The sequence below is a fragment of the Channa argus genome, chromosome 18, assembly GCF_033026475.1.
Source record: "Channa argus isolate prfri chromosome 18, Channa argus male v1.0, whole genome shotgun sequence".
NCBI classification, from domain to species: domain Eukaryota; kingdom Metazoa; phylum Chordata; class Actinopteri; order Anabantiformes; family Channidae; genus Channa; species Channa argus.
This window is the reverse complement of record NC_090214.1, coordinates 6,234,201-6,261,298: the sequence shown is the minus strand read 5'-3', so window position 1 is coordinate 6,261,298 and position 27,098 is coordinate 6,234,201. Positions and strand designations below refer to the sequence as shown.

The 27,098-nt window shown below is 39.4% G+C and overlaps 1 protein-coding gene across 10 annotated transcripts in view; it reads left to right on the top strand.

Moving 5' to 3' along the window:
• ntng2b (netrin g2b) overlaps positions 1–19,597 on the top strand; it is a 57,344-nt gene extending 37,747 nt beyond the window's left edge. For 6 of the 10 annotated variants that reach the window (XM_067484034.1, XM_067484031.1, XM_067484037.1 and 3 more), the window contains 16 exons: positions 1,898–2,167; positions 4,453–4,560; positions 4,652–4,759; positions 5,499–5,609; positions 6,156–6,254; positions 7,867–7,983; positions 8,205–8,315; positions 8,479–8,586; positions 9,503–9,583; positions 9,712–9,819; positions 9,937–10,023; positions 10,396–10,491; positions 11,143–11,313; positions 14,402–14,569; positions 17,053–17,187; positions 18,293–19,597. In XM_067484034.1, the coding sequence (XP_067340135.1) occupies positions 1,898–2,167; positions 4,453–4,560; positions 4,652–4,759; positions 5,499–5,609; positions 6,156–6,254; positions 7,867–7,983; positions 8,205–8,315; positions 8,479–8,586; positions 9,503–9,583; positions 9,712–9,819; positions 9,937–10,023; positions 10,396–10,491; positions 11,143–11,313; positions 14,402–14,569; positions 17,053–17,187; positions 18,293–18,516 (2,102 nt within the window). In that variant the 3' untranslated portion in view covers positions 18,517–19,597. The remainder of the gene's footprint in view (positions 1–1,897; positions 2,168–4,452; positions 4,561–4,651; positions 4,760–5,498; positions 5,610–6,155; positions 6,255–7,866; positions 7,984–8,204; positions 8,316–8,478; positions 8,587–9,502; positions 9,584–9,711; positions 9,820–9,936; positions 10,024–10,395; positions 10,492–11,142; positions 11,314–14,401; positions 14,570–17,052; positions 17,188–18,292) is intronic. The other 4 variants (XM_067484036.1, XM_067484038.1, XM_067484039.1 and 1 more) reach the window with 4 other exon arrangements.
• The last annotated feature ends 7,501 nt before the right edge of the window (positions 19,598–27,098 follow it).

The following is a 27,098-nucleotide window of genomic DNA, read 5'->3' as shown; positions in this document are numbered from 1 at the left end:
ACAAAAACCCTGAACCCCGAATCCCCTGATAGCCTGAGATGATTTCCAAATGTCTAATGAAAACCATGGAGGACAAGGATTTAGATCAAATGTTTTATACAGATGTTTGGATATGGAATGAGATTTTTGACATTCCTTCTGAAAGCATCAGTGTTTTGTGGCTGCTGTGGTGTTACAATGCAGCCTTAACGTATTTTTTCATATAGTGTGAAGATTACAGAGTCATAAATTCTTGCTTTGTCTTGGCTGAAAGATAGGAAAGATTACACATTAATACTCAACCAATCACAGCTCTCCATGAGTTCCTCTCATAATACCTTTGTTTATGTCTTTTAGTGGTCTCCCAACACCCGGGTTCAGTTCAGACACTCGGTCTGTTGGGTTGGTCTGTAATCAGGCTCAGGTTATGATGATTGAGCCAGGCATTTAAAAGTCTCGATGTCTAGCATTACTGATACAATATCTTCTGAATGTGAATAGAAATAACCCTCAACAGTGGCTTAAGAGATGGGAGTCCTTTAACAACTCTTTTATTTTGGCTCTTTAAATGTCAAAAGAACTGCACTTCTTTAGGTTTTGGTAGGACGTTCCACCGAGTCCTAGCTTTTTCAGAGAATGCTGACTGTCCAAAGGCAGTACAAAGCAAAGTTTACAGTGTAATCTCATACACAGGATATACACAAGACACAAATTTAAATATACTGTAATCTTAAATTCTTAAAAAGATGATGTTTCTTCAGTATTCTAGTGATGGGATTGCATTGTTATTTTGTCCAAATACTTTTTAGAGTTTGTTTGTACAAAGAGTAATGATTTAATGTCTTAGCCGCATCCACAGTCCAGCTGTTTCAAATTTTTCAAAAGTTTGGCAAATTGTATTTAATGGTTTTGAGTATTTTTACAGTGTTTTCTAAAGTTTAGATGTAGATCTGAAATAAATACCAAGACAATTGAAGTCAGTTAACTACTTTAATCGTTTTTTCCCTGAGGAGAATCTTTTTTTTATTGACTTTAGAAAAGAACATTCCTTTGGTCTTGTTGATGTTCAAACTGTTGAGTCTGTTGAGACAATGGGGCCAACAAATAATTTTAGATTCACATTAGGAGGAAACAATGAGATGAATAAACTGTTCTACTGTCATAGCTTAACAAAGAAAATTTATACCAAAGGTTCATATTGTGCCACTGCTCCGTGCTATATTTAAACATCGGTAATTGGTTCATTGGTGCTGTGAGGCGCCAAATGTACATTTCCATTATTTGTCAGTGTTCGTGTCATCTCTCAGATTTACAGATGACAAAACAGAGTATGTGCAAACACATATGCACACGTCCATACGCAACCTTGGAAGTGTAAATCAGAGTAATACACTTTGACAAACGCTGTGTGATTTTATTTTACAACCATATTAACAATAGTCACACCTTTAACAGTCACTGTGTTTTGCAGAGAGAAAAAAAAGATAAGATATCCCGGCACTGAAAGGGTGCTCGAACAGCTTTTGAGTTTACCCTATCTCAGCAGTGTGAAATCACACTTTCATTTTGTGTTCTCACTTCTGTGTGTGTGTGAACGTGCATGCCTGTGTGTGTATATATGTACATTTGAAGGGGAAAAAAAGAGGAAAGCTAGGCTTTCTTTGGATAAACAATCTGAGGCAGCATCTCTTATGCTAATGTCTTATCCGGCTTATTCCTCATTGCATTTACATTCTCTGTCCTCATGCAACTGATGCACTAGACACCAGAGTTCCACCAGCAGAAACCAGAGTTACAGAGAGCTCAGCCCCACTAACAGACAACGTGTTACCCAGCAGCACTTTGTTTAAGCCTCCACTGGTACCCGTGGGAGGATCTGACACACTTCCTGTAATAACTGAGGTTTTCCCTCCCTCAGGATCCTCTCCGTCAGAAAAGCATAGAGTTTCCCTAACACCCGGGGAGTATGCACCGTCAGAAACGATCCCCGAACACTCGCAACTGTTTCACACAGTGCCAAAGGAGTCCCCACACCATTCAGCAGTTGACCATGATGATGATGATGATGATGATCATCATCCGGTCACATTAGAGTCCATCCTCCACCTCTTAGCTGAGGTTGACCATCAGACAAGCCTGTTGGATGCAGAGGAAAAACACTCAGAGACAAGGCACAGTGAAAGAGGAGGTAAGGCACACCCATAGTTCTAGATGACATTAGATATAGAGTAATGTAGAGGCTCCCAGAAAATAGCATAATCAAATTTGGAATCAGGAGATCATTTTCATTCTAGCCAGCGTTAGGTGGACATTTTCTAAAATGGACAATTTACAGGAGGTGAAAGTCACTAACATGCTCTTATATACAAGCTATCATCATTTTATGCTACTCAGCATCATATTGCATGTTGAAGGCCCTTATTCAATTTTGATAGTGACAGCGAAACCTTGTTAATGTGGCTGAGTGAGTGAGCGGCAGTTTTTGAGGGTGGAGAATGAAACAGGAGGCTGTGTGAAAGGTGGCAGTGGAGGTGAAAGTCTGAGTTCACTCGAGATTGTCTTTGCATCATTCAGAGACATTGTGAGGACTGTGGAGGCAGCAGCCACAGGATTAGAGTCACAAAAAGTCACAAAGAGGCAAACGGAAGTTTGGAGAGTTCGGAGAGTTTTGAGGGTTATTTTGGGCACATTCCTCGTTTTATGCTGTGGGGCCAAAGAATTAATATATACTTTGTCAAAATAAAAAAACAAATTAAACAATACCATGTTGATTGAGCTCATTCTCTGTTGGTTTTGGAATCATGTCAAAATGCCAATGTAGGAACAGATGAAGCCTTCCATCACTGTCATGGTTTACTAAGCCCAGCACACTCTCTCTCCCCCTCTCTCTCTCACACACACACACACACACCCTTGTCTCAGGCAGTGTAAAGACAGTGGGAACCCCCGAAAGCTCAGGCTGCCAGAGTCTGATGTCAGACATTTCAGGCTGACCTGATTGAGATTAATGCCAAGAATAGTGCGAATCATTTCTACCTCCAAGGCTGAGATTAAATGCATTTATGCTCACTGCTGTGCTACATCAGCCTTTGAAACAACTATTATTCAGAATTCTGCCACAAGAGAGTTTTTGCAGTCAGCATGTGTATGCATGTGTGTGTGTGTGTGTGTGTGTGTGTGTGTGTGTGTGTGTGTGTGTGTGTGTGTGTGTAGCCGTGACAGATGTGTGGGAGAGTGGGTCTATTGGGGCCAGAGTTGGACAGGAGAGGATGTAGAGCGGGGTTGCTTTGATGAGATGTAATGATGGCATGACGCCAGTTGTGTGAAATGGTACAGGGCGCTGTGAGAACAGCTGCTGGCGTCCTGTCTCACTGTAGCCCCGGGGAGGGGGAGGGATGAAGGGGAACGAGTGAGTGGGGGATAGCCTAAGGCGGGACACTCTGCAGGGGGCAGGATGGTTGCAGGATGCACCTCTAAGAAGCACAAGCGGAGATGCACATCGCCTGTGCAAAAACACCTCAAGGGGAAACAGATGGAAGTGTGTAATGCACTGTATTATCTGGTGGTCTGGTGATCAGCAGTCTCTCAATGACGTGCACGGTGTGGTCACTTTATGCTATTGGTTATCGGTATTTAGTAATAGTCATCTCTGTGGGGAGGATTGAAGTGTTTTAATTTATAAAATAGTGCCCATTTGCAGTAAATGTATAAGGAAGAGGACTTTCAGATCTCATCTTCTTTAACTCACGCTCACTTTAGCCCTAAAAACTTGAAGCAGAGGATCCTGGGAATCATATAAAGCCCCTCTGGGAAAGTAGAACATGCAAAGAAAAGAAGAAAGCAAAGAAAAACACTTGGGCAAGAGATAATTAAAAATGCAGTAAAAGCAGGTTGTGTGTGGAAAGTTGTTTCTAGTATTTATATTGATATGAAATGTGTGTAGCACATTACTGTACATGAGACCCATGAGAAGAAAGTCACTGTTATCAACTACAGACTATAGCAGCTTATGAATATTCATATTTGGAGAAACAGCAGCCAAAATCCTTGTTCAATATTATGGTAAGAAACAAAGAAATATATGGAAAGTTGGGAACAAGTAGCAGAAAGAAAATGTTCATGACATTCAGATAAAAGTTCATGTCATTTCCTTCATACCCCGAGGGAAAGAGTAGTGATGAAGGAGTTTCTCAAGCCTCTCTGACTCTCACAGGTTTTTCCCAAGCCCAGGGCTGAGGCCCCTGATGGGGCAATCCACTATCTGACACAGAGCGAAAGGAAGAGAATAGGAAAACAAGGTCTCAGAGGAAGAAGGGAAAGAAAGCCAGACGATATCAGTAATCTTTACCCACTGCAGGATCCACCTAATTATAATGTTCCAACTGTTGAGGCTGCTGAGGAAAAAAAACATACAAAATACCTCTAACAAAGTTTTTTTTTTCCTGCTTGTTAATAATGATTATGGTGTGTCAGTCTCCCATTTGTCTGAGGGACACATACATGAGACCCATGGCCCTAAATCAAGCTCATCTGAGTATGGAGAGGAAAGGGAGGAGCAGGAAAGACAGGCTGAAAATAAAGGTACTGTATGTAATTTAGACGTGGCAGCACCAATCTTATAAAACGCAACATATTTTTGCTTGTCATGACAACGACAACTGCGGTGTTTCAGTCTCCCACGAGTCTGAGGAGCATGTACGTGAGACCCACAGCCACAAAACAACCTCATCTGTGCGCTCAGAGAAAAGGGAGGAAAAGGAGAGAATAACTGAACAGACAGGTATTTCTTTTAAATGTTGTAGTAGCATAGAATAAGCCTGTAGATTTATACCATCGTTTATTTATGGTTCTGCAACTAAGCGAGAGACAGACCTTTACTATGAGGGAAACTTGAAAGTTCATGGTGAAGACTGGGATCTTCTGACTGAAACTCAAGAGCAGAAGATGGGTAGGATGTTTATTTATTGTTTAGGTTGCTGAGAAAAAAAAGCCTAAGCAATCCACATTGTGGTGTTTCAGTCTCTCATAAGGCTGAGAAAACATGTGACTCTTAACCACAGAACTTCTGACGGGAGGAAAAGAAAGATTATTTGTATGTACTGCAGTGGTGACTGTAGCACTGTAGTGAGTAGTAGTGGTGGAAATAACTTCCATGAGTTAAACTTAGCAACTTCAAGCAAAAACAAAAAAAAAACGGAACCAGCAGAACTTTGTCGGGCTTTTGCTTCCTACGTGTATAAATGTTTGTAGTGTGTCAGTGTCTCACATATGAGATTCACGGCCACAAAACCCAACACCTCTTATGAGGAGCATGGGGAAGACAGGGATGAGGAAGAGGACTTGAAGAGACAGCTACATCTTAAGTGTAGGATCATTTACAAAACTTTGGCTTGGTGTTGCAGAGGCCTAATAAACCACAGTTTAAACTGGCAAATCACAGCAGAACCTGGACTTCTTAAAATTGTATCAAAAATATTGTCAAAAATATTTGTATTTAAACCTCAACTGTGTTGTGTCAGTCTCCCACAAGTCTGAGGGACATGTACATGAGACTCGTGGACACAAAGCAGCTTCATCTGTCCAGGAAGAAAACGGAGAGGAGGAGAAAGAAAGTCACACTAAAAGGACAGGTATCTGTTGTACATGTAGTAGTAGCAATAGTCTACTAGTGCAGTTTACTTTTCGAGATACAGTAGTAAATCCAGTATGCAGTATATAAACTTACCTTACAAGCGAAGCTGAAAACAAGTAACAGCCGCAATACATAAAAATATAAATGCTACCAATGATTGTAGTGTGTCAGCCTCTCACATACAAGAACTGCAGCTGCACAACTGAGCAAAGAGAGTAAAGGATGGAACAAAATCCTGAAGATAGTGTAGTAGTGTATCTAAAGATTTAAATAGCTTAGATACCCGGATGCTGCAGAAGTACAGTAAAGCACAGTTAAAATTGGCAACTCCCAACAAGGATTGGTCCCCTTAAAATTAGAAACAGCACATCCATCCATCCATTATCAGATGTGCTTATCCTGCTGAGGGTCACAGGAGTGCTGGAGCCTACCATATCCCAGCTGTCATTGGGGGAGAGATGGGGAACACACCCGACAGAATAGAAACAGCGTATATTTATTAAAATATTTGCTTGTCATTTCTTTCACAATTGTATTTTGTCAGTCTCCCACAAGTCTGAGGGACATGTACATGAGACCCATGGCCACAAAACACCAGCTTTAACAGAGCATGGAGAGGAATTAGAGGAGGAGAAAGAAACAGGTATTTGTACTTGTTATAATGTAGTACTAGTGTAGTTTATACATTTTAGTTTAGTAGTAAAAACTACAGTATGTAGCACTGCAGATGAACCCAGCTCACAGCTGCATTGCATCAACTTCCCCCCTTGTAAATACTAATGATGATTGTGGTGTGACAGTCCCCCACATGTTTGAGGGACACATACATGAGAGTCATCATGGGCATATAGAGACAACCTCATCTGAGCCTGAGGAGCAAGAAAGTACAAAAAGAAAAACTTGGACAAAAGGTATAGAACTGATGTGTCCTCTAAATTTTGACAGTAGCTTAACTTTAGTTAACTTACAGCAATGGAAATATACTGAACATTAATTCTTTGCTGCAGCTCTGGTAATATTGACTCCTTACAAATACAAATTTCAGTTTCCCACAAGTCTGAGGATCACATACATGACACTCGTGGCCACAAAGCAACAATCCCATCTGAGCACAGGGAGGAAATGAAACAGGAGGATCATAAAGACAGAAAAGCTGAGACGAAAGGTATCTCGTGGATGTAGAGGTAGCAATATTCAGCCCCGTTAGGATTTCATGGAACTTTTTGTGATTGTTGCCTGATTTCACAACTTTTAAATTTAAATTTTTTTCAAATTGCTAAGCCGTGCAGGATTAACAGAGGATTGGCCGTACTAATTGCTGTGATCACAACATCACAAATTCCCAGAGGGACTCAATGTTCTTGCACACTTTCTTTAAGAATGTAACCTAAATTTAACCAAGCTAAACCATGAGGTTTCCTGGGCAGTTTTAATAGAAACTGGAAACATCAGAAAGTGATCGCTGGACCTAGAGATACAGGTTGTCATTTAATATATACATCTATATTATTCCAGTATTATAATGAGCATTTGCCAATGCCTCTTATGAAGTCACTTGTACATTTTCCAACATTTTAAATGTAGTATATACAGTAAATAACTCAAAATAGTTGGATCATAATTTAATTTAATAAAACTGAAGTCCAGTATTACAAGGATACTTTTTTTTTTTTGTGAAACCAAATTTACTTCATAAAATTTTTTTTGGTTTGTATGTTAATGAGTTGGTGTATCAGTCCCACAAAGGTCTGAGGGACACATACGGGAGACTCATTGCCACAAAACAATAACCTCACCTGAGCATGACGGGAAAAGGGAAAGTCAGCATGAAGAAAAACTGAAAGGAAGGGTGGCTGTTGTTATAGTTGGGTACAAAAATTTGCATCCTCTTATTTTGAAGTGGCAAAAACAGTGAAACAAAGAATTTGTTTTCATCAATGTAATATTTATTGCTCAGTCAGCTGGTACAAATGATCCTTCATCACAAAGAACACTTCTACCAGCTGAATTTGCATTGTTATTATGTAAAGTTTAGAATCAGGTTTGCATCCCCTTTGATGCCATTTCAGTGTGAAACATAACCATGGGTGCATACGTTTGCATCGCCCTTGATAAATAAATAGAAAATTAACCTCTAGTTACCTGTAGTAGTGGAAATGTGCAGTAGTTGGTAAAACCAGGCAACTCAAAGCAGAACAAAAGAAATATATATAAATATTTGTTTGTGATTGCAATCATAACTGTGGTGCTTTCAGTCCCCCATCATATAGAGAAACACATACATGAGAAACATGGCCACAAAGCTACAAACGCATCTGAGCATGGGGAGGCAAGAGAGGAGGAGGAGAAACACGGAAATGCTGAGGAGACAGGTATCTGTTGTAGAAGTAGTGGATCCATGTTCTCATAGATTTACACACCGTAGTTTACACTAATTATGGTGCCGCAAATAAGGAGCAAATCAATGTTTTTTTAACAAGCCAAACTTGGCTGTTTACAGTGTAAAACTGACCCCTAGAAACTAGAAAACATTACAACTGTATGTACAAAAAAAAAGTGCCTCATTATTTCAATGACAATATTGTCATTTCAGTCTTCAGTCACAGTTTTGAAGGCCACATACATGAGAGTCATGGTCACAAAAGCACTTCATCTGAGCATGAGGAGAAGAGGGAGGAGAAAGGGAATGACACTAAACGGAAAGGTATCTTTTTTATATATGAAGTTTAGTGCAGCAAATATGCAGCCGATAAAGAAAAAAAATCCAGCTTATATTGAAAAATGTGCTTCCAAAAATAACGGAAAAAGCAGAAATACAAAGTTAGTTTATGAAATGTTTTGTCTTAATGACAATCATGGTGTTTCAGACTCTCACAGTTCTGAAGGACACATACGTGAGGGTCATGGCCACAAAACCACAGGCTCATCTGAGTATGCTGAAGAGGAGCATGAAGGGACACAAACTGAAAGCAAAGGTATCACTTTTGCATCTAGCAGGGACAGTTTCCTTTTAGTTAAACACAGTATTCTTGGTCGTCAAAAATTTGGTCTGGAAAAAATTAGCTTGTATGTTATTTTCAAATTATTTGCGTATGATCCATATTGTGTAACACTAAAGTACTAAGTCCTTTTTAGATAAACTGTCAAATTAATAAATTAAGCTACTCACATTGACAATTTGTGCCCTGTACATCAAGGCTACAGAAAGAAAAGCACATTCAATTTACATAATGATAATGATAATCCTGGGGTGTCAGTCTCCCACAAGTCGGATGAACACAGACATGAGACTCGTGGCCACAAAACAACAGCCTCATCTGGACACAGAAGAGCAGCATAATGAAAAGGAAACTGAAAGGACGGCTCTTTATACGTAATGGTAGACATTCTTTTAGTTTTACATACTGTAGTTTCATTCCTGACAACTTGAAATGAAAAATTGGCTCAGAAAAAAAAAAAAAAGGATAAAGAAAAAGGAAGCAAATAACATGTCAATGGAATCTGTGATATCTTAGTCCCACGCAAGCCTGAGGAACAAGTATGTGAGATTCATGGCCACATAACAATGTTATCTGAGCACAGGGAGGAAAGGGAGAAGGAAAAAGAAAGGAAAGGTACATTTTTATATACATTCTGGTAAACTAATGTTGGCAGTGCTCTGATAGATGTATATTGTACTTCATTATGCAGTTGCCAACAAGTTAAACTTGCCCATTTAAACTGATTCTTTAGTGGCAAGATAAGAGTCTGTCAATTAAAGTTATAGAGCTACATCAGAATGTGCTACCAGCGTTAACGTGTTGGCGCTTCATGTTTAGGTTGCTGAGGAAACAGCATTCAGTCTAATAAGATGTCTCTGGTTGTTATGTTCATGAGAATTGTTGTATTCAGTCTCCCACAAGTCTGAGGGACATGAGGGTCATGGCCACAAAATAACGTTATCGCAGCACGAAGAGGAAACAGAGGAAGATGGTAACTGATTTATATGTACTGGTGGCAGTAATATTAGCTATACACACATGTAGTGACTAGCAAACACAGCACACAATGCTACTTGAAAAATGTTTGTATTTTTTTCTTACGTTGATGGGAACTGTCAGTCTCCCACAAGTCTGAGGTGCATTTGCATGAGGTTCACGGCCACCAAACAACAACCTCATCTGACCTAGAGGAAAAGGAGCATAAAGAGAGAAAAGCTGAAAGGAAAGGTATCTATTTTGTACAATATGTCGTGGTAACAGTATTCTTTTTAGTAACATGTCCTGTAGTTTACCAGTAGTGAAAAAAAATGTGGCAATTCATAAAATGTTAGGGTTTTTTTTTAGCCTCCCACAAGTCTGATGAACATGACACTCATGGCCACAAAACAACCTCATCTGAACATGTGGAAGAGATGCATAAAGAAAGAAAAGGTATCTGCTTTATATGTAGTGTTGGAGTTTGTAGATATACTATAGTTTAGCTGGTAAATATGCAGTAGATAAAAATGTCTTGCGATAAACTGCAAACAGCAGAAATGTATCTAAATAAATGAATCTCTATCTGCAACTTAACGGCCTTGTCAGTAAACTTACACTACAGCTAAATCTAAATTTGGAATTACATGTTTTATTTAAGATGCATGCTGTAGCTAATGTGTGAGAAATGAAAACATCAGGAGATCTGAATTAATAAAAAACTGTTTATTATAAGGATTTGATTAGGATTTAGGTAGCAGAGTCAAAACCTTATATATAAAATGCTCCTGCTGTAATGTTTTGTTCATGACAATTGTGGGGTTACAGTCTCCCAAAAGGCTGGCGAACACATACATGAGACCAATGGGCACAAAACAACCACTTCATCTGAGCATGGCGAGGACAGACACGCTGAAAGCAAAGGTACCTCTTTCAGTTGTAGTGGTGGCTGTCCTTACATAACATGCTCCTTGTTGTTTTACTTGGAAAACCAATTGACAGCTGGGATGTTCAGTCCCCCACAGTTTTGGGGGACACGTTCATGGCACATGCCACAAAACCACAACCTAATCTGAGCATTGGGAGGAAAGGGAGGGAAGGGATAAGGAAAGAAAGATTGAAAAGAGAGGTACAGGCAAGGTTCCAGTGGATTTACAGCAGCTATACACAGACTGCTTAGAGGGGAATAAATGTACAGTAGATAACTTTTCACCGTAAGTTCAACAAATGTGTCTACAGCAACATGACAGCTTGTCAATTGAAATAAAATGTGCGCATAAGGCTAAATCGTCTATCCATATTTTTTGGGGTGTATTTCTTGAAGGACAAGAAATATTGAAAAAAATAAGGATGAAGGGGAATAAAAAAGAACTAGAAAAGATGAATTTGACATTGAAAATAGTGTTGAATTATGACAGTGTTGTTTCTATGGTCAGAACAAGGCCTTTTAGTAAATTACCTACATACTGCAAAGAGCAATGGATGTGGTAGTAGTGGCCATATAGTTTCAAAGAACCTGAGATCATCTGTGATACAGCAGCAAAGATTGAGTAGTGACTTGTTGCTCCTTTGTAGCTTACCATCACAACCACCACCACAACCAACACTTCAACTACCACTACCAACACCACCACCACCACCACCATCACGTCATTACACCAGAGGGGGGGAGAGGGAATCATGAGACCCCACATTACATTTTTGGGAAAGAGGAAGAAGAAACAGAAGAGAAACACAAAAGAAAAGGTAGATTTGAAGATGAGCACAGTGATTTATTCTCTAAGTGATTGCACATCGGGACCCAAAATTTATCATAATGAAGTTCAGAGGTGACAGGTTGCGTTTTTATAAAATTTGCACATTTGAGACAATTATTTTCTTGGTTCATTCATTATTCCCCCTGAGTCATCAGGTAGAGATTTAAATTAATAGGCCTGTGCGTTTGTTTTATCTACTTGGAGTAAATCCAAAACAAAGGTTTCCCACAAAATGTTTAAATTTGTTTTTTTAAAGCCTCTTTTTGGTGTTGGCAAAAGAATTTCACCAAAGGGTTGAGTTCATTCTTGACCTTGGAAACAACAAATGGAATTACACCGTCACTACAGGGTTCACTGGGATTACATTTGTAGGTCATATGATGTTTTCTAGAGCTGCACACAATCTTACAAAAGGCTTATTGAAAGACAAAAAAACATTTTTAATGTCATCTTCTTGGCGTGTTTCAAATATTATTTAATATATCAGTAAGATATCAATAAGAAAACCAGTCGTGCTTTGAAACAAGTTCCACCAGACTGCATTCGTTTACAAGAAGTTAAATGAGCTAACAAGTCATTTCATTATTGAATCAGATTAGAAAACTACACAAAAGTAGTTGAGGATAACTTTTGGGTTTTGTTCAATCATTTGGGGACACTGGGCAATTATTGTATCAGTCTGACAGAAATAGTGACCCCCTTCTTTAAAAGGTAGACTTTAGTGAGAATCCCATCCTCATGATTCATACAACCTCTGTAGTACAACCTATAGGCCAGATCTGCTGTGTTAAGGTAAAACAAAGATTCCTTCACCCCTCAAGGACTTCTGAAACTCTTAATCTCAGGAGAGCCGCAGGCCAGACAGTTGTTTGGGATCATATACGATGATTTCAAAGGTAAGAGACCAGCGTGAGCAGCACGTGATGTGAAGATAAAGACAGGGAACTTTAGCTTGTAAGATAATCAGATCAGAGGATTGTAAGTGGCTTGTTGTTTGACTAAAGTGTGTAAAGTAGAACCCGTGGAAGAATTCCTCTGAATGCATTTTTATCTGTTTTTCACTTTGCTCATTCCTCTACTCATCTCTGACTCCCTCATGGTTGAGTTTATTTATATGTATGATCAAGGTAAGTATCTAAACCATCAAACTACTACCCCACATTCACATTTTGGTTAAACGATTTTTAGAGAGGATGCTTGTTAGCATATAAACCATTTCAGTTTCCCAGACTCTGGTCCAGGCAGCTCGCTCTCTTGCTCTCTGTCTTTCACTACCAACAATTGATAAATACCAATAAAGCAGCATCTTGACTCGTAATGTTAATCTGTGGAACAATGTCCCATTGCATCTCTAGTCTGTGGAGTAATTGGCCATTTATATTTAATTAGGCAGTTCTTCCCCCACTGTTAGCACGGTTCCCTCAGTGCTGAGAGAGGCACTTTATGGTGCTGCTTTCGCTGGCTCCCTTCAAACCAGCTCATTAATATTTCAGCTGGCATCATCAACCAAACAATAATAAAATAATAATGTGACGGCTGATTAAACAGCTAAACTCTGACTTTTTAATGTGCATTTAAATGTGTATTTGCATAAACATGCCTGGTAAACGCCTCTTTAGAGGACAGTGATGCCTTGCAGCACACTATTGCAGCCAACTTCTAACGCTTAATAAAGCATTTAATTAGGTACAAACCTCAGCGAAGATAATTGTAGCGAGAATGTAGAGCAACGCCCCTCCGCCTCTTGCTTGCTGCACACCTCTGCACAATGCAGATCATATGGTAAATGTTAAATGGCTTTGTAGTGGTTAGAGATTACATATAGGAGTTAATATGTTAATCATAATTAATTTATAATATAATATACAAGTTGTATTACATATGCATGTGGTAGTTATACTATATGACACATGCTCTGAACATTGCTTTACTTTTGTGAACTGTGTACTTGACTGAGGAAGGTATGCGTGTGTGTTGAAGGAGACAAGTAGAAGAGAAAGGGTCAGTATGACATGGCTTATGTCCCAGAATTGAGGCGTTCCAAGAACATTTAATGGGAAACAAAACATGGGATGAATTCATTTGCACGGAATTTATGAAGGGAGATGAAATCCCTGAGAACTGATACTAGGTGGGAGAAAGTTGGGAGAGAGTCAGAGAGGGAGAAGACGGCGGGCAAGCTGCTGTCCTTTTTTTCTTGGTTCTCACACATACACGTGCATAGTAAATGCTCATTTGGACTAAATTGATTTGTCTGTGGGTTATCTCTAGCGACCACAGCTTTCATTTTAATTCAATTGTAAAAATTATACACTATTCTCCACAGCAGCATTTCTTTTTTCAATTTGAAAGACATCTTACTTTATCAAACGCTAAAGCGGGTAGAGTGAAATGTGCAATCTAATCATCTCTGATAATTCATGAATTACAAAGAGAATTTTTAATTAAGAGCTCTGATCATCTAGCACTGTGTGAAAGAGAATTTAAGTCTGCAGGAATGAAGTACAAACTGAAAAGAGAGGAGGGGCAGCAGAGGTTTTCTGTCAAGTTAATCAGGGTCAGAGCGATTTCGGTGTCATGTGCAGTCTGAAAACACCCACTGCGTTGCCTCACTCAACCCAAACTCCCTTGGTTATGATTCTGTTGCTTGTAATCTACTTGGCAAGTAATGCAATTAAATTCCCAGAAACAAATAACACACACACACACACACACACACACACACACACACACACACACACACACACACAGTACAGTGGAATTCCCATCAGTAATCAGTGCAGCACAGTGAAGCCAACTCAGCAAACCTGTGAGTGCTGTTGTCTTTATTGAACCACTACAGAGTCAGAAAGCAAAGTCATAAGAGACACAGATTCATTCAATCATTCATCTGTTCACTTATGTCTAAAATATTTTTGCTGAGCAATCATCTGTCATTTTGTACTACCATGGAGGAATCATCTAAAACTATAGCACAACATGAAAGCATCCTTTTACAATTGTTCAACAATTCAGGTTTGGGTTCAACACAAAGCGGTATGATTATCATCCCCTCGTTAACCTGTCTTCTCTTTTAGACTGTGAGTGCTACGGCCACTCCAACCGCTGCAGCTACATCGACTACCTGAACATCGTCACATGCGTCAGCTGTAAGCACAACACCAGGGGCCAGAACTGCCAGCACTGCAGACTGGGATACTTCCGCAACGCCTCTGCTGAACTGGATGATGAGAGCGTCTGCATCGGTCAGTCAGCGGAGGGACAGTGAAAGTGATAGAGCGAGATTGTGTGTGTGAGAGTATGAGCATGGTAAACCATTGTGTGTAGAGACAGATTTTAAAATTCAAGCACCCACTCAGATCTTTTTGCAACGGTCAAAGCTCTGTTATACTGTAAATTGAGTATGTTTATCCATGACAGGTGAACAGTGAAGAAACTGTGGCCCTTGTTAAAACTGGCACCGTAACCATCCTCATCTTAGGACTGTTTTGGGTTTTCAGGCCTTGTCTAACAGTACAACATATGCTCAAGTGACTCGCTTGCACAGTCGAGCACATTCTGTTGTTTGGACATGTAGTACAAAAGTGGTTGGGTGTTACATGAACTAGGTTTACTGATATGGTCCAACTTCGTTCACTTCATACTGATGCAAACACCCTCAAGCGTTCCTTAAAGCTAAAGGGCAACACTTAAATCTCATTTAAAATGCTTTCACAGATTTTACACTAATCCATAGAAGGTCATGTCCTAATAAAAGGTCACTCTGCATAGCTGAGTAACTAATATCTGGTGTTGATTTAGATCCATCTGTAGGTGGACCGCAGGGGGTTGGAGCGTGAATTCTGCATGGTTGGGGGGCACACAGGGCCAGGCTGGGGAGTCAGCACAAATAGGGCCTCACTGGCTCATCTTCCAGCACACTGGCACAACGAGCGTGGCAACAGAAATCAAGTCACACTAGCTTCTCCAGAACAAGAAACCATGGGCTCTCCAAAACTGAAAAATTTCCGTAAACATTTTACACAATTGAACATTCTTCATAGAAATACGCACACACACACATACACACACACACTCAGTGGCGCACATATATTCTGAGGTTTATTGTGTAGAACCCACAACAGAATAAAAAAACACAGATATCAGCTGCATTGCTTCGGTTGTGTAATCTTGTAGTCTCAGCCTGTCTTATGAAAATTGTACAATAATTTGACATTGAGTTTAAGTAAAAGATAAACTCAAGGTCATCTTTTTGTAACAGTAGAAACTAACAACCATACCCATGAGGTAACATTAGCATTTCAATACAACAAAAATATTTTCAAAAGGTCAACATTTTATGAAGGAGAATTTAAGACTTTCTCAGTTTGTCTAGTTTGATGGGTATTGTGAATCATTGGCACAGTAAAAGAATATACAAAAAGTTCAATTTAATTTAAAAAAGAAAGACATCACACAGTGTCTCTATGCACTTATTTTATCTACTTGTATTTGAAAGCACATATCATGAAATCAAACTATGCTCAGCTCTGATTAAAGACTATCAGTATCCAAATGAACATATCAGATAAGCAGCACTTTAACCAGACATCTGTCATACATGTGTTCAGCGAGCTATAAGGAAGGTGCAGCTCCCTTTCAGTCGATTCACTCAGTACAACACAAGGACGGGACCACACCCTTGTGTGGCCTGGCTGAAGACGCCTTAATGACGCCGTAAAGGCTGGCAACCACAGTTGTCCCCTCAGTTCGTACGCTCTTCACCTTGCTAAAAGAAAACCTTTCTAGTTTACTAGCTACTGCTAGTTAGCTCTCGCTTCAATCCTCAGAACTGGACTCGAAATTAGCTTAACGGTTCCTGTTGGTGTTCGCGGCAACAACCACAGTTGGTGAGTCTTCTGTCAGTGGAGTGCTGATTTCCAGTGCGTTGTTCATTGTCCTTTCTCATCAGGTCCAACGTTCCATCTTGGGACTTACCGTTGGTGGTTGAGAGCCATTGATGTTCTCCATTTGAACCGATTTAGTCTGTTGATTTGACAGTCCTTTCATATAAAACAGCACTTCTTCTTTCTTTGGCATCTGCCAGTGTGCTGGTGACCTCAATGCTTTGTCTGTGCAGCCAACTTGTACCCAGTTTGCTGCTGACGATTTGAAGGTTATCTTACGGCCAAATGCAGCTTATGTACTGAAAGTTACATAAGCAGATGAACAACTGACTGTTGTTCATCTGCCAGGTGTTTCCATCTCTACAGAGGACCTCTGAAACTCTGTCAAAGTAATTGTCGGCTTCATGGTAACCTCTCTGACCACGGGCCTTGTTGCATGGTGACTCAAGTTTGCGACAGCCAACTCTTCAGAACTAGAGTCCTGGTGTTTTCACATCTCTTTTATTTGAGGTTTAATTTTAGAAACGGTTTCGTACCCTTGCCCTGATCCATTTCTCACCAGAAATGTTATTACATAGGTCTTGTCCTGGGACTGCCAACAGTGGTCTTTGTTATTATGAGTGGGAGTTCTAGATTTGGCACAGTTTTTACACCGGATGCCCTTCCTGACACAACCCTCCCTAATTTCTAACGGGCTTGGGACAGACACTGCGTGGCTGAGGATATTCTATAAAATATAAAATATTTAAAAGACACCGTGATTTCATGTCAATACAATCCCCAGACATTGCATGAGAAAGGGATTTGCAAATCACTCGCTCTCTTTTCGTTTCTTTCTCCAGAGTGTAACTGCAATCAGATGGGTTCTGTTCATGATCGGTGTAACAGTACAGGCTTCTGTCAGTGTAAAGATGGCGCCACAGGGGCCAAATGTGATGACTGTGTCTCAGGCTTCTACTGGAAACAAGGCTGTTACCGTGAGTATAAGGAGACACATTTTTTTGTGGGTTCATGTCTGAAACTCCAGGGTTGAAGAAATGTTGTAGCTCTCCGGGACCTTTGAGAGAGCAATGTGCCACTTTGCTTGTGCATCTCCCTATGTTACCTTCACTCCCAGGGGGAATAGATCATGTAGCTCATTAGCAGCATCAGCTACTCCTTTAATTGATGATCGTGTCACACCTTAACCCCATTACTGGAAATCGCCTTCCTCTACCATCGACCATAGGTCTCAAATAGACCTTTCCCCATTTACACACATGCACGCATGCACACACACAGACACACTCACACAACAACCCTCTAAAGGTTTGCATGGATTTTTACCATGTTTATTTATAACAGTATGGGACATATTTTAGCAAATAGTGGTACACCATGTTTTAGGTTTGACAACTTAGTCTGAATACTCCAAAAGCAATAGAGCTATTTATCTTTACTGTAATAAAAATGTAAGCACACGTAATTACTTGTCAGTGAAGCCAGATTATCTTTATTTTCTCTCTGAACATTTTTAGGTCAAGTATCTTGTGCAGTACAGCTGCCTCTGTGCTTTTCCTACTGCCTGTTATAGCATTTTGATGGTCATTTGATCCTCCAATCATTACTTCACAAATATCACACATGCAGTGTGTTTTCTGCTTAGTTTGAGACAGTAATTTTGACTTGACCTTGACAAAGTGCAGGCTCAAGAAACAGACGGAGAAAAGGGCTGCAAAAACAAAAAAAAGGCAAGTGTTACCTCTTGTTGTCCCTAAGGCAAAAGTAGAAAAATTTTCTCTCTCTTTTCTTTCCTCCTGCTTTCCCTTCTACTTTGTTCCTTCTGCCCTGAATTCTGCTCCAAACCTTGTATGTCTGATTCCCCTCATTCTTTTTCTAACACTTCCCCTCTTCAACTTTTCCCACCTGTCTATCTTTGCCATTTTTTTCCCTTTTTCCCATCCTTCACTCTGTCACTTTGCATCTCCCTCTTTATTCCCTACTCGCCTTTCATTCTACTTACCCCTGCAATTCCTTCACCCCCTCTTTTCCTCAACTTCTCCCTGTGCCACACTTTCTGTCTGCCTTCATCTCTGCTCACAGCTAACGTTTGCGACGAGGAGATGCTACTCTGCCAGAATGGAGGAACGTGCTACCAGAACCAGAAGTGCATCTGTCCTCCAGAGTTTAAGGGAGTGCTGTGCCAACACTCCCGCTGCGAGGCGGGCAAGGACTGCAACACCGCCTCTTCGCCGCACCTCTCCATGGCCACCCTGCTGCTTTGCACTCTGCTAGCCCACCTGCTGGCCACGTTAAATCCCCACTGAGCCACAAAAAGAATCGCCTAAGACCAGGAGTATGTGTATATGTGTGTGTACAATTAGGCAAGACCCACTGTGGGTAGGCCCATCCCAGTGATGGACCCGACGAACACACATTGCAACACTCGCATAAGCGCACACAGAGGCACAACACTAACTAGCTCCAGTCTCCTTTTGAATACACACATACACACACACACACACACACCTCACTGACTGTTATGATACAGAGTATGTGCTCAGGTGTGAGAAGGACAAAAAGGAAAAAAGGGGAGAAACCACAGTGAAAAGAGATGCAGAGGAAGGGGAAAAAAGAAAATCATACCAACCACTGTTCCCTTTAGTACCGAGCTGGAGCAACGTGCATCAAACCAAAAAGCATAAACAGAACACTTGAATCACCACTGTTTCACAAAGGGAATGGCTGTTGTAACCACAACTTCTTATTTTTCTTTCTTTCTTGGTTAAGGATCCCACCTCTGTTAGACTGATGGCCAACATGTGTGTGGTCAGACTTGTTCAGAGGAACAGACACGTTGTCATGATGGAAGGGTCATGAGGAGGCGAGGTGTGTGTTTGATCCTGCTGCCAAGGCCTACATAGTATATTAACCAGGTTTCATTTGTTCTCAAAAGATGAGACTTTGAGATTTTACATTTATTCTATTTCTGCTGCATTTTTTAAAAAATAATTATATCTTCAGTCATTGTATCTAATGTGCCCACTAACAGTTTCTGAGATTATACATATTATATTATATCCAGGGGGTTATGAATTATACAAATTTAGTCACTATTATGGTTGTTATAGGAATGAGTGATTGTTGCCACACTTAGCAAGATTTATTCTTCACACAGTATTCAGGAAGCAGACTTTAACTGAATTTAACCTATCAAAAGTCTAAAAAAAGAGAGAAAAGGTATAAACCACGTATCAATATTATATGACATTATTTGAATATTTTTTGTAGAAATTATTTTTGTTTGGAGTTACAATAAACTATAAAAGTGACATTTACAACTATTCCACATGAGCATTTTATTACGCCAAATGTATATCTTGCAGTAAATATGCCGTCTTACTTGCACGTTCTTTCATTGGTTCATTGGTTCATCTTCTTTTCAATGGGGTGGAGGGGAAAAAGCAACAAGTTGAGACAAAAAGGAGTGACACTCCATTTATTCGATCCATTTCATTTACTTTGGACATGGTGCTAAAGGCACATTATCAAAAACAGATTAGTCCAATCCAACTTTCTGTCTGACAATCACAAAGAACTGCTTTCCTGTGCAGAGAATTTAAATGATTTTATTCTTATCAAAGTTAGAAAGAGCTTTTAGATCTTAAAGTGTCATTTGCACATGCAAATGTTATGGGCTACTTAAAAAATATGTTCCAGAATATGAATAGTGGAGCCGCACTCATTTACAAGAGTCGTGAGAGACTGAGCGACTGACACGGAGGCCACAATTCTCCATCTTTAACTCGGCACAATGTCGCTGATCACTGTCTGCGAGGCTGTTGCAGTGACGTGTGTTTGGCAAAAAAATGTATTTCGAGTTTTGTTCCTAGCAAGAAGAACTAGAAAAGCTAGCAATAACTACCGCAACAGCCAAACTACAACATCATTCCACCGAGAAATGTGCTATTGCTGAGTCGGCCCAGGTACACAGTGGATAAAGAGACATGAATGCTGCATTTCACCAGGATACAGTGTACATCAAAGATAAAAGCGAGACTAAGCCTGTGAGAAATGACAAGACAGGGATTGTGGTATTACTCCTCTCCTTCTGAGCTGCTGGTAGCTGTATTAGCTATTCTGTGTGCAGGGCTCATCCCCTCTGAGCCTCAATGGTTTCAAGAACTGAGACTTTTATGAATGCAGAACAATAAAAGAAGAATGTAAGGGAACTTATTTTGTCGTGGATCACAGAGCGGGCAGTACTAGTAGCGATAAGAAAATGAGTACATGAGTACAGTGTATACAGTAACCTACTATATATAAAACAGAAGAAATTCCCAATCCAGATTAGTACAGATTAACTGTAGCAGTACAAAGATGCTTGTGACCTTTTAAAATATATTTCCTAGTAATTTTGTTTGTGTTGGCCAGCATGGCTTAACACACTGCAACTTGAAGCTACAGTGTGCAACTTAACCTATTACTGAGTGGAGACTGAATTAGTCCTCCCTGCTCTGCCCAGCTCTCGCTCACTCTGCACAACCCTTGAGGTAGTCTGCCTTATTAAATTACAATAAATAAAAATGCCAAGAAACTTACTAATCTAGCAGAAATTGATGCTCTTCTCTGATGGGTTAAAAGTAAGAGTCTCAGTCAAAAATGTTTAGAAGAATCTTTGCACTGCTGCCAGTCAATGACAGGGGGCTTTGACAGCACCCCTCCAAAATAACCTAAGTTATGGAGCATTTTTCTATTACGGAAATATCTAATAGAATACAATTATCTAATGTTGCATGCTGAGGCTTCGTCTTTAATGACAAAATGGATAATACTCTCATGCCTGCATGGCAAATATGAAGCTACAGTCAGATGACAGCTACATTATCTTAATGTCAAGTCTGGAAGCAGAGGTGAAATATCTAGCCTGCACCTATCAGAACCGCTTGAGCTCACCAAAGGAGGTGACAACTGAAGACTAGCCGATACTCACAAAGACTGGACAGTTAAACCACTAAAAGGTTGTTTCCGCCAAATGTCAAAAGATTTATATTCTGTGACAGTCTGGAACACACACCTTATGACTGAGGAAACACCGTGGACAACACATTAAGCAACTACACAATAACATTTAGAGGTTCCTGGAGCAGACAAACTTGAAAGTACTTTGACAAAAGGAAATATTTCTGTGTTCCTGTGCCAAAACAAACTTAAGTTAGGTTTATTTGATCGATTGTTTTATTCGGCCCCACATTGTGTAATGGCCATGTGTCCCTATTAAGGACCTCAGCTATACTCATTTCATTGCAAGTTAAACATATAAAACAGTGAGAGCTGGCATTTAAAAATAACAAATATTGCTTATTTATTTCTCACATAGATAACAAAAAAAAAAATATTTTTAAAAAATATTTCTTACGCAAAATGTTTTCTCTGTTGGGGCAGCATTTTTCTTAAAATCCTAAAATGTCTTTAGGTACAATAAACAATCATGTTAACAATTCAACAACAATAAATGTCAAATGTCAAATGCAAAGACATCCAATGAGTTTTCATTTTTGTTTTTCAAAAAGGAGACACAATGACATTTTTTTTTAATCCAGTACACAGTTACAATCAAATAATGCAATTCAATATTTTTGTCTTTCAATGAAATCTGTCGAATAACATCAGAACTGCCAAATTATGCCTTGATTTATTACCAAAAAATAATTAATTACAATAAGAACCTAATATGCAGATGAACCTACCTAATTAAATGGAGTGACACTGTGCTTTGCTGCTTTGAGATAAACCCAGAGAAATGTAAAAAAAAAAAAAAAGAATGGATGAGAATAAACTCAACACAAAACTTCTTTTATCTCAACCCTAAACTGCTGCATAGGTGTAAAAGATCCTCCAAATCATCTTTAAATTTGTGTTTTATCATTTCATCCCTTTATAGAGAGCAAGTAGCTCGGGCACATAATGTGAGACAACCCCACACTGTTTCTAAACATAAGAGAGATGGAGAACAGGACAAAGTAGCACTGATACAGATATAAGTACATACTGTCACAGCCATCCCGTGAATATGACACATCATCAGATCTCATACAGTGTATAGACTTAAAAAGTGACTGTAGCACCTGCCAACGCTGCTGTGTGTGTCTGTGTAGGAGATCAGAAACGTGGGAGAACGGCGGCTGAATAAGTTTGTCTTCGGCCTCCTGCAGCCTCCTAAATGTGACTCAGAGTTTGGTGAAAAATGTCTATTTGTGCCTGTCATCCTTGCACTGTTTTCCCAGCTGCACCACTTCCTCCTGCTTGGATCATTTTCATCTGTGGATTTCACATGGGTCCTTGAGGCATCCAAGTCTGATTGCCCTAAAATTTCCTTTTCCAGAGATTCTTTGTTTTGATGATACACAAGCTGGTTTGCCATGTGTACCCACAGGTCTCCTGACAGCCATACTTTATGCAGCCCTACCATCTCCTGTACATGACCTGATTTCAGTTTAAAGTGTTGTGTTTCTCTTGGGTTTCACTGGAGCTGATCTGATGTTTCATCATCTTTTGGAAAACATGTAAGATTAGCGGTACAGCAAACATTTGCTAGACACATTCCCTCTAGAAGAGCCTCTCTGAGCAGCTCGTATTGTTTGTGAGGGTAGCCTGGACTCAATCTGGATGAGAAGCTATGTGAATATTTAACATCTTAAGTCCCGCTCTATTTGTACAGTACATCAACATCCGAACTTAAATCACCCAACTCTATCGGATCCAGAAAGATCAGGTTGTTCTAAGAATGTAAAAACTTAAATGGACAAAAGTGAGGATGCACCAACCCAGCTTCATCTCTACCAGTATAATACTCCAGTTTAATAGTCCAGGGTATCTGTTGGCCCTGAGTGCTCATCTGATATCATGTGTTTTTGTCTCATATTTAACACTGCCTTACTGTGTGAAAGGTACTGGGATCATTTTTACTATTTTGTAAGCTAGTATGTAACTTGCTAAATATATGGGGGAAATGATCAATACCATCATTCTTTTGAGGTTTGTGCATATTTAAATTATATTGTTACAGTTTATGAGGGTGTGTGACTATAATGCAAAAAACATTTTACTTCTTCTACATCTTGACCTGAGGGTAAACTCACCATAATGTTTAACTTGTCCAATACATATGGAACACGGGTTGCGCTGCAGGATCACTGTGTGCAGATATTTACAACCAGTGCTGACACACAGTGAGTAAACACTTGTAATAATGGAGTAATTGCCAGGCTGTGCTCGCTTTTCTCCCCGTGTCCACAGGACGACTGAGGCAAAGAACGGCGTTCAGCTTCAACTACATCAAACATGGCTCTGTAATTTTTTGCTTCTCATAAACCAAAACTGACCTTTCAAACTAGCATTTTACATTCTTAGTACTGGTTTTCTAAGCTGCTCTTCCTCTATCAGATTTTATTAAACATATAATAAAATATATCAGTGCTTTGTTCAGGCAATATGTTAAAATGACTTTTAGACCAAAAGTGAAAGAAATGTAGGATTTTGACAGAAGATTAACAGCAGGAACTTGATGCATCTGAATAAGCTCAGAAAATAAATAGAACAAAACACAATATATTAATATATTTAACATGAGTCATCATGTCTGGCCCATAGCTGATTGGGCCAGACATGATTACACTCACTTTTGTAGACTTGTGAATTAACACTTTGGATCATTTATAAATAAAACATCACTACTAATACTTTTCTAATACCATTTTTTATTTTACACACATGCACACATGCACACATGCGTAAGGTATTGGTTATACTGAACCCCTGCTGATTACTTGTGACCTTTGGGAAAATTGTTAATTCCTAGCCACCGTCTTTGACACTATTATTCTGGATTCCAGCAGGAAAAACATAAAAAAATAATACTTTTTGTACAATTAAATGACACTCTTCTTTTGAGATTCTCTGTACACATTTTAAAGCAGAGAAGAAATAATTACACAAAAGTGAAGCTATGTGTAATGGTATTTGCTAAAATCTCTTTCATGGATGAAGCTCAAGGACCTTTTTAAAAAAGTCAGCAAAAGCTGGTTAGTCACAATAAGGCTGTGAGTACAGCTGATCCACCTCATTGTAGTAATAATTATAATCGTGTCCCATTGGAAAAAAAATAAATACATAAAAAAATCTATTTCACCATACAGATAGAAAGAAGGAGCAAAATACTTCATTTGGATTTGTGCACACAGCATCAAACCTATAACCTAAATGCATTTAAATAAAAAATACTGACGGCTTTCATAAAAATCAATTATACATAATAAAAAATGAAAGACCTACACACATATAAGTAGTTTACAGCCAGGCTGCAATTTACACTTCTATTCAAATGTATTTAACAGCCAGTATTTACATTTTGTCTTGCAAATCATTCTAATTATGTGTTTTCATCAACATGATGTACCTAAGTCAGTACTGTAATATCAGTACATATGACCAGTAGCTTCATGTAATCTATATGAGTGGATTGCACGTGTAATCCGTTCAGCTACCTGGACACTCGTTTTTGAATAGAAAAATGAAAATAACAACCTAAAATCCAACCTTAGTCCAAATCCAGCAACACATTTCTTTGTTTGATTGTCATCAGAATAAAACAAATTGGCTAAAGAGATTTCATACTATAAAGTGAGGTTAGTATGACTAAAGTAACTCAAATGATAAGAAACTATATTTTAAATCTCCACCTGCAGCCACCATGATGGTTCAGTAGCAACGTTGAACCTGTGAAAATCACTGAATAAAACTGCATTAATGTGCAAGAACAATTTATGCATCGCCAGCGTAGACGCAACAGCCTCCAGTTGGTCTGACATCGACTGGCGTATCGCGCACCCATTGCATTTCCCTTAGCCAGGGCCAGACTCACACCTGGTAGAGGGGGTCCTTCAGACTTACACTAACAATAATGTTATTTACAAATGGAAACCCATTTTATGATTAAATTATATACATAATATGCAACTTTATGCCTCGAGTCAGCAGGGTGCACTCGCCAGCAGCTGGTCAACTTTCACTCATCTTGATGAGGTGTCTACCTGAGGCGTCTAGCCTGAGGCTGAGCTAAAAGAAATCTGTAAAGACACCCAGAGGCATTGCTAGACATAAAGAAGTGCTGGGCACAAGCCTCCAGCACACATTTCCCTATACAGCAAGAACAATTCCATGGAAAGTGTGGGTAAGACAGAGTCCTCATCATGAATATCAATAACTTTAGGGTTGAGAAAAATTATCTAATATTTGTATCAAACATTCATTTAATAATTAAACTGGTGAAACTTGCCAATGGCACTTTGCACCCTCAAACACAAATACAGTAAACATGTGGGAATATTAACAGGCACCCAGATTGTCACAGAGACAAAGCAGACTAGAGATGTGTCCTAAAGGTGTATGCCATTTTTTGTGAGCTCATGCCGTTCTGCTTCACTAACATTATTGTCTAATGATTTCATGTATTTTTATAAGGGATTTTATGAATTCCCTCTCTCTCTCTGTCGCTCTCCTATAGTGCTAGCAGTTTGGGAATGCAAACTTTGCTTTTCTTTCCAGTGGAACACTGGGGTGTTGCTAGTATTTGTTTTTCATATGGTATAAAAGCTTTGTTCTGTTTTCAATCTTCTGCCACAGGTGACCTGCTTATCTTACAATGGATACTGCTCTATCATTTATCTCCCCAAAAACATCTACAAATCAATAATGTTGTGTGATCTCTCTTCAGCACAATTTCATCGTCCTGACTACTAAACATTATTTAGAGATGAACTGATTATGAGTCAGATAAATGCAACCACAGCATGGTGTGCCTTTTGTATTTTGCATGAAATTGCTCCTTCCGCTGTAACGATGTAAGGACAAGCACTAATTTCATTGTAATTTCAGTGCAACTATCACAGGCAACAGATCTTGTAGAAACTACTTGCAGAGTGTTAGCTGTCATAGTTACGCTTGCAAAGCTCTAAAGTTATGAATGCATCTTGAAGACAAATGTGTTTAAACCTTTTTTAACATCTGGCAAGAACACATCTCAAACAACTTGCCAAGCACCGACATCCATCTCCAATGCATCTTGGATGCATTTAAACTCAGCACAATCCATCTCCATCACTGCTCTGCATTTCCATCAAATCCTTTAGAGGATGGATCATGTTCGAAACACAATCCAGGGTTCTGTAATGATCCTTCTACTTCAGATCCCGTACAGCTGCTGTGCACACCAACATCAGTCCTCAACGTGAATGAATTAAAAATGTGTTAAAGGCTTCTATGAGGGAGCTATTGGCTGCTGTCACACTTCAGTCTGTTTCAGCCCCCTTGTTTACCAGCTGTTTACCAGAGTTCAAGTGTACCGCCTGCTAAAGATGCATCACATGCATTTACTCTCTTTTTCATCCCCTTAAAGCAGATGTAAACGAGGAAGTCTTGGACAAACAAGCTAACTGGCCCAGTGTGCTACATTACATCACTGCATGGAGGCAAAAAGGAACTACATGCTGGCAGGCAGTGGGTGAAATAAAGATGACACTATAAAGCAAAGAAGGGTGAAATTTTATCCTGCTTAATTAATCACTGTGTTTTTTTTTTTCTTGTGAATGCCCACAACACCACTCATGCCTCTCACCACTCAAATCATAATTAGACCAGAACTGAGAATAGAGCGATAACAACAGTCACATGTGGGATAGAAACTACGGTACAATTTGTATTTTATAGAGCTGCTCTATGCAAAAACTCCATTTGTGAAATTAGACCTGTGCAGAACATATACAGAATATATTTGCACTAAAATGCCATCACAATATAATGTCCACTGTTCCACCTTGTTGTCACATCGAGCTGGAGCCTTTAAGGTGAC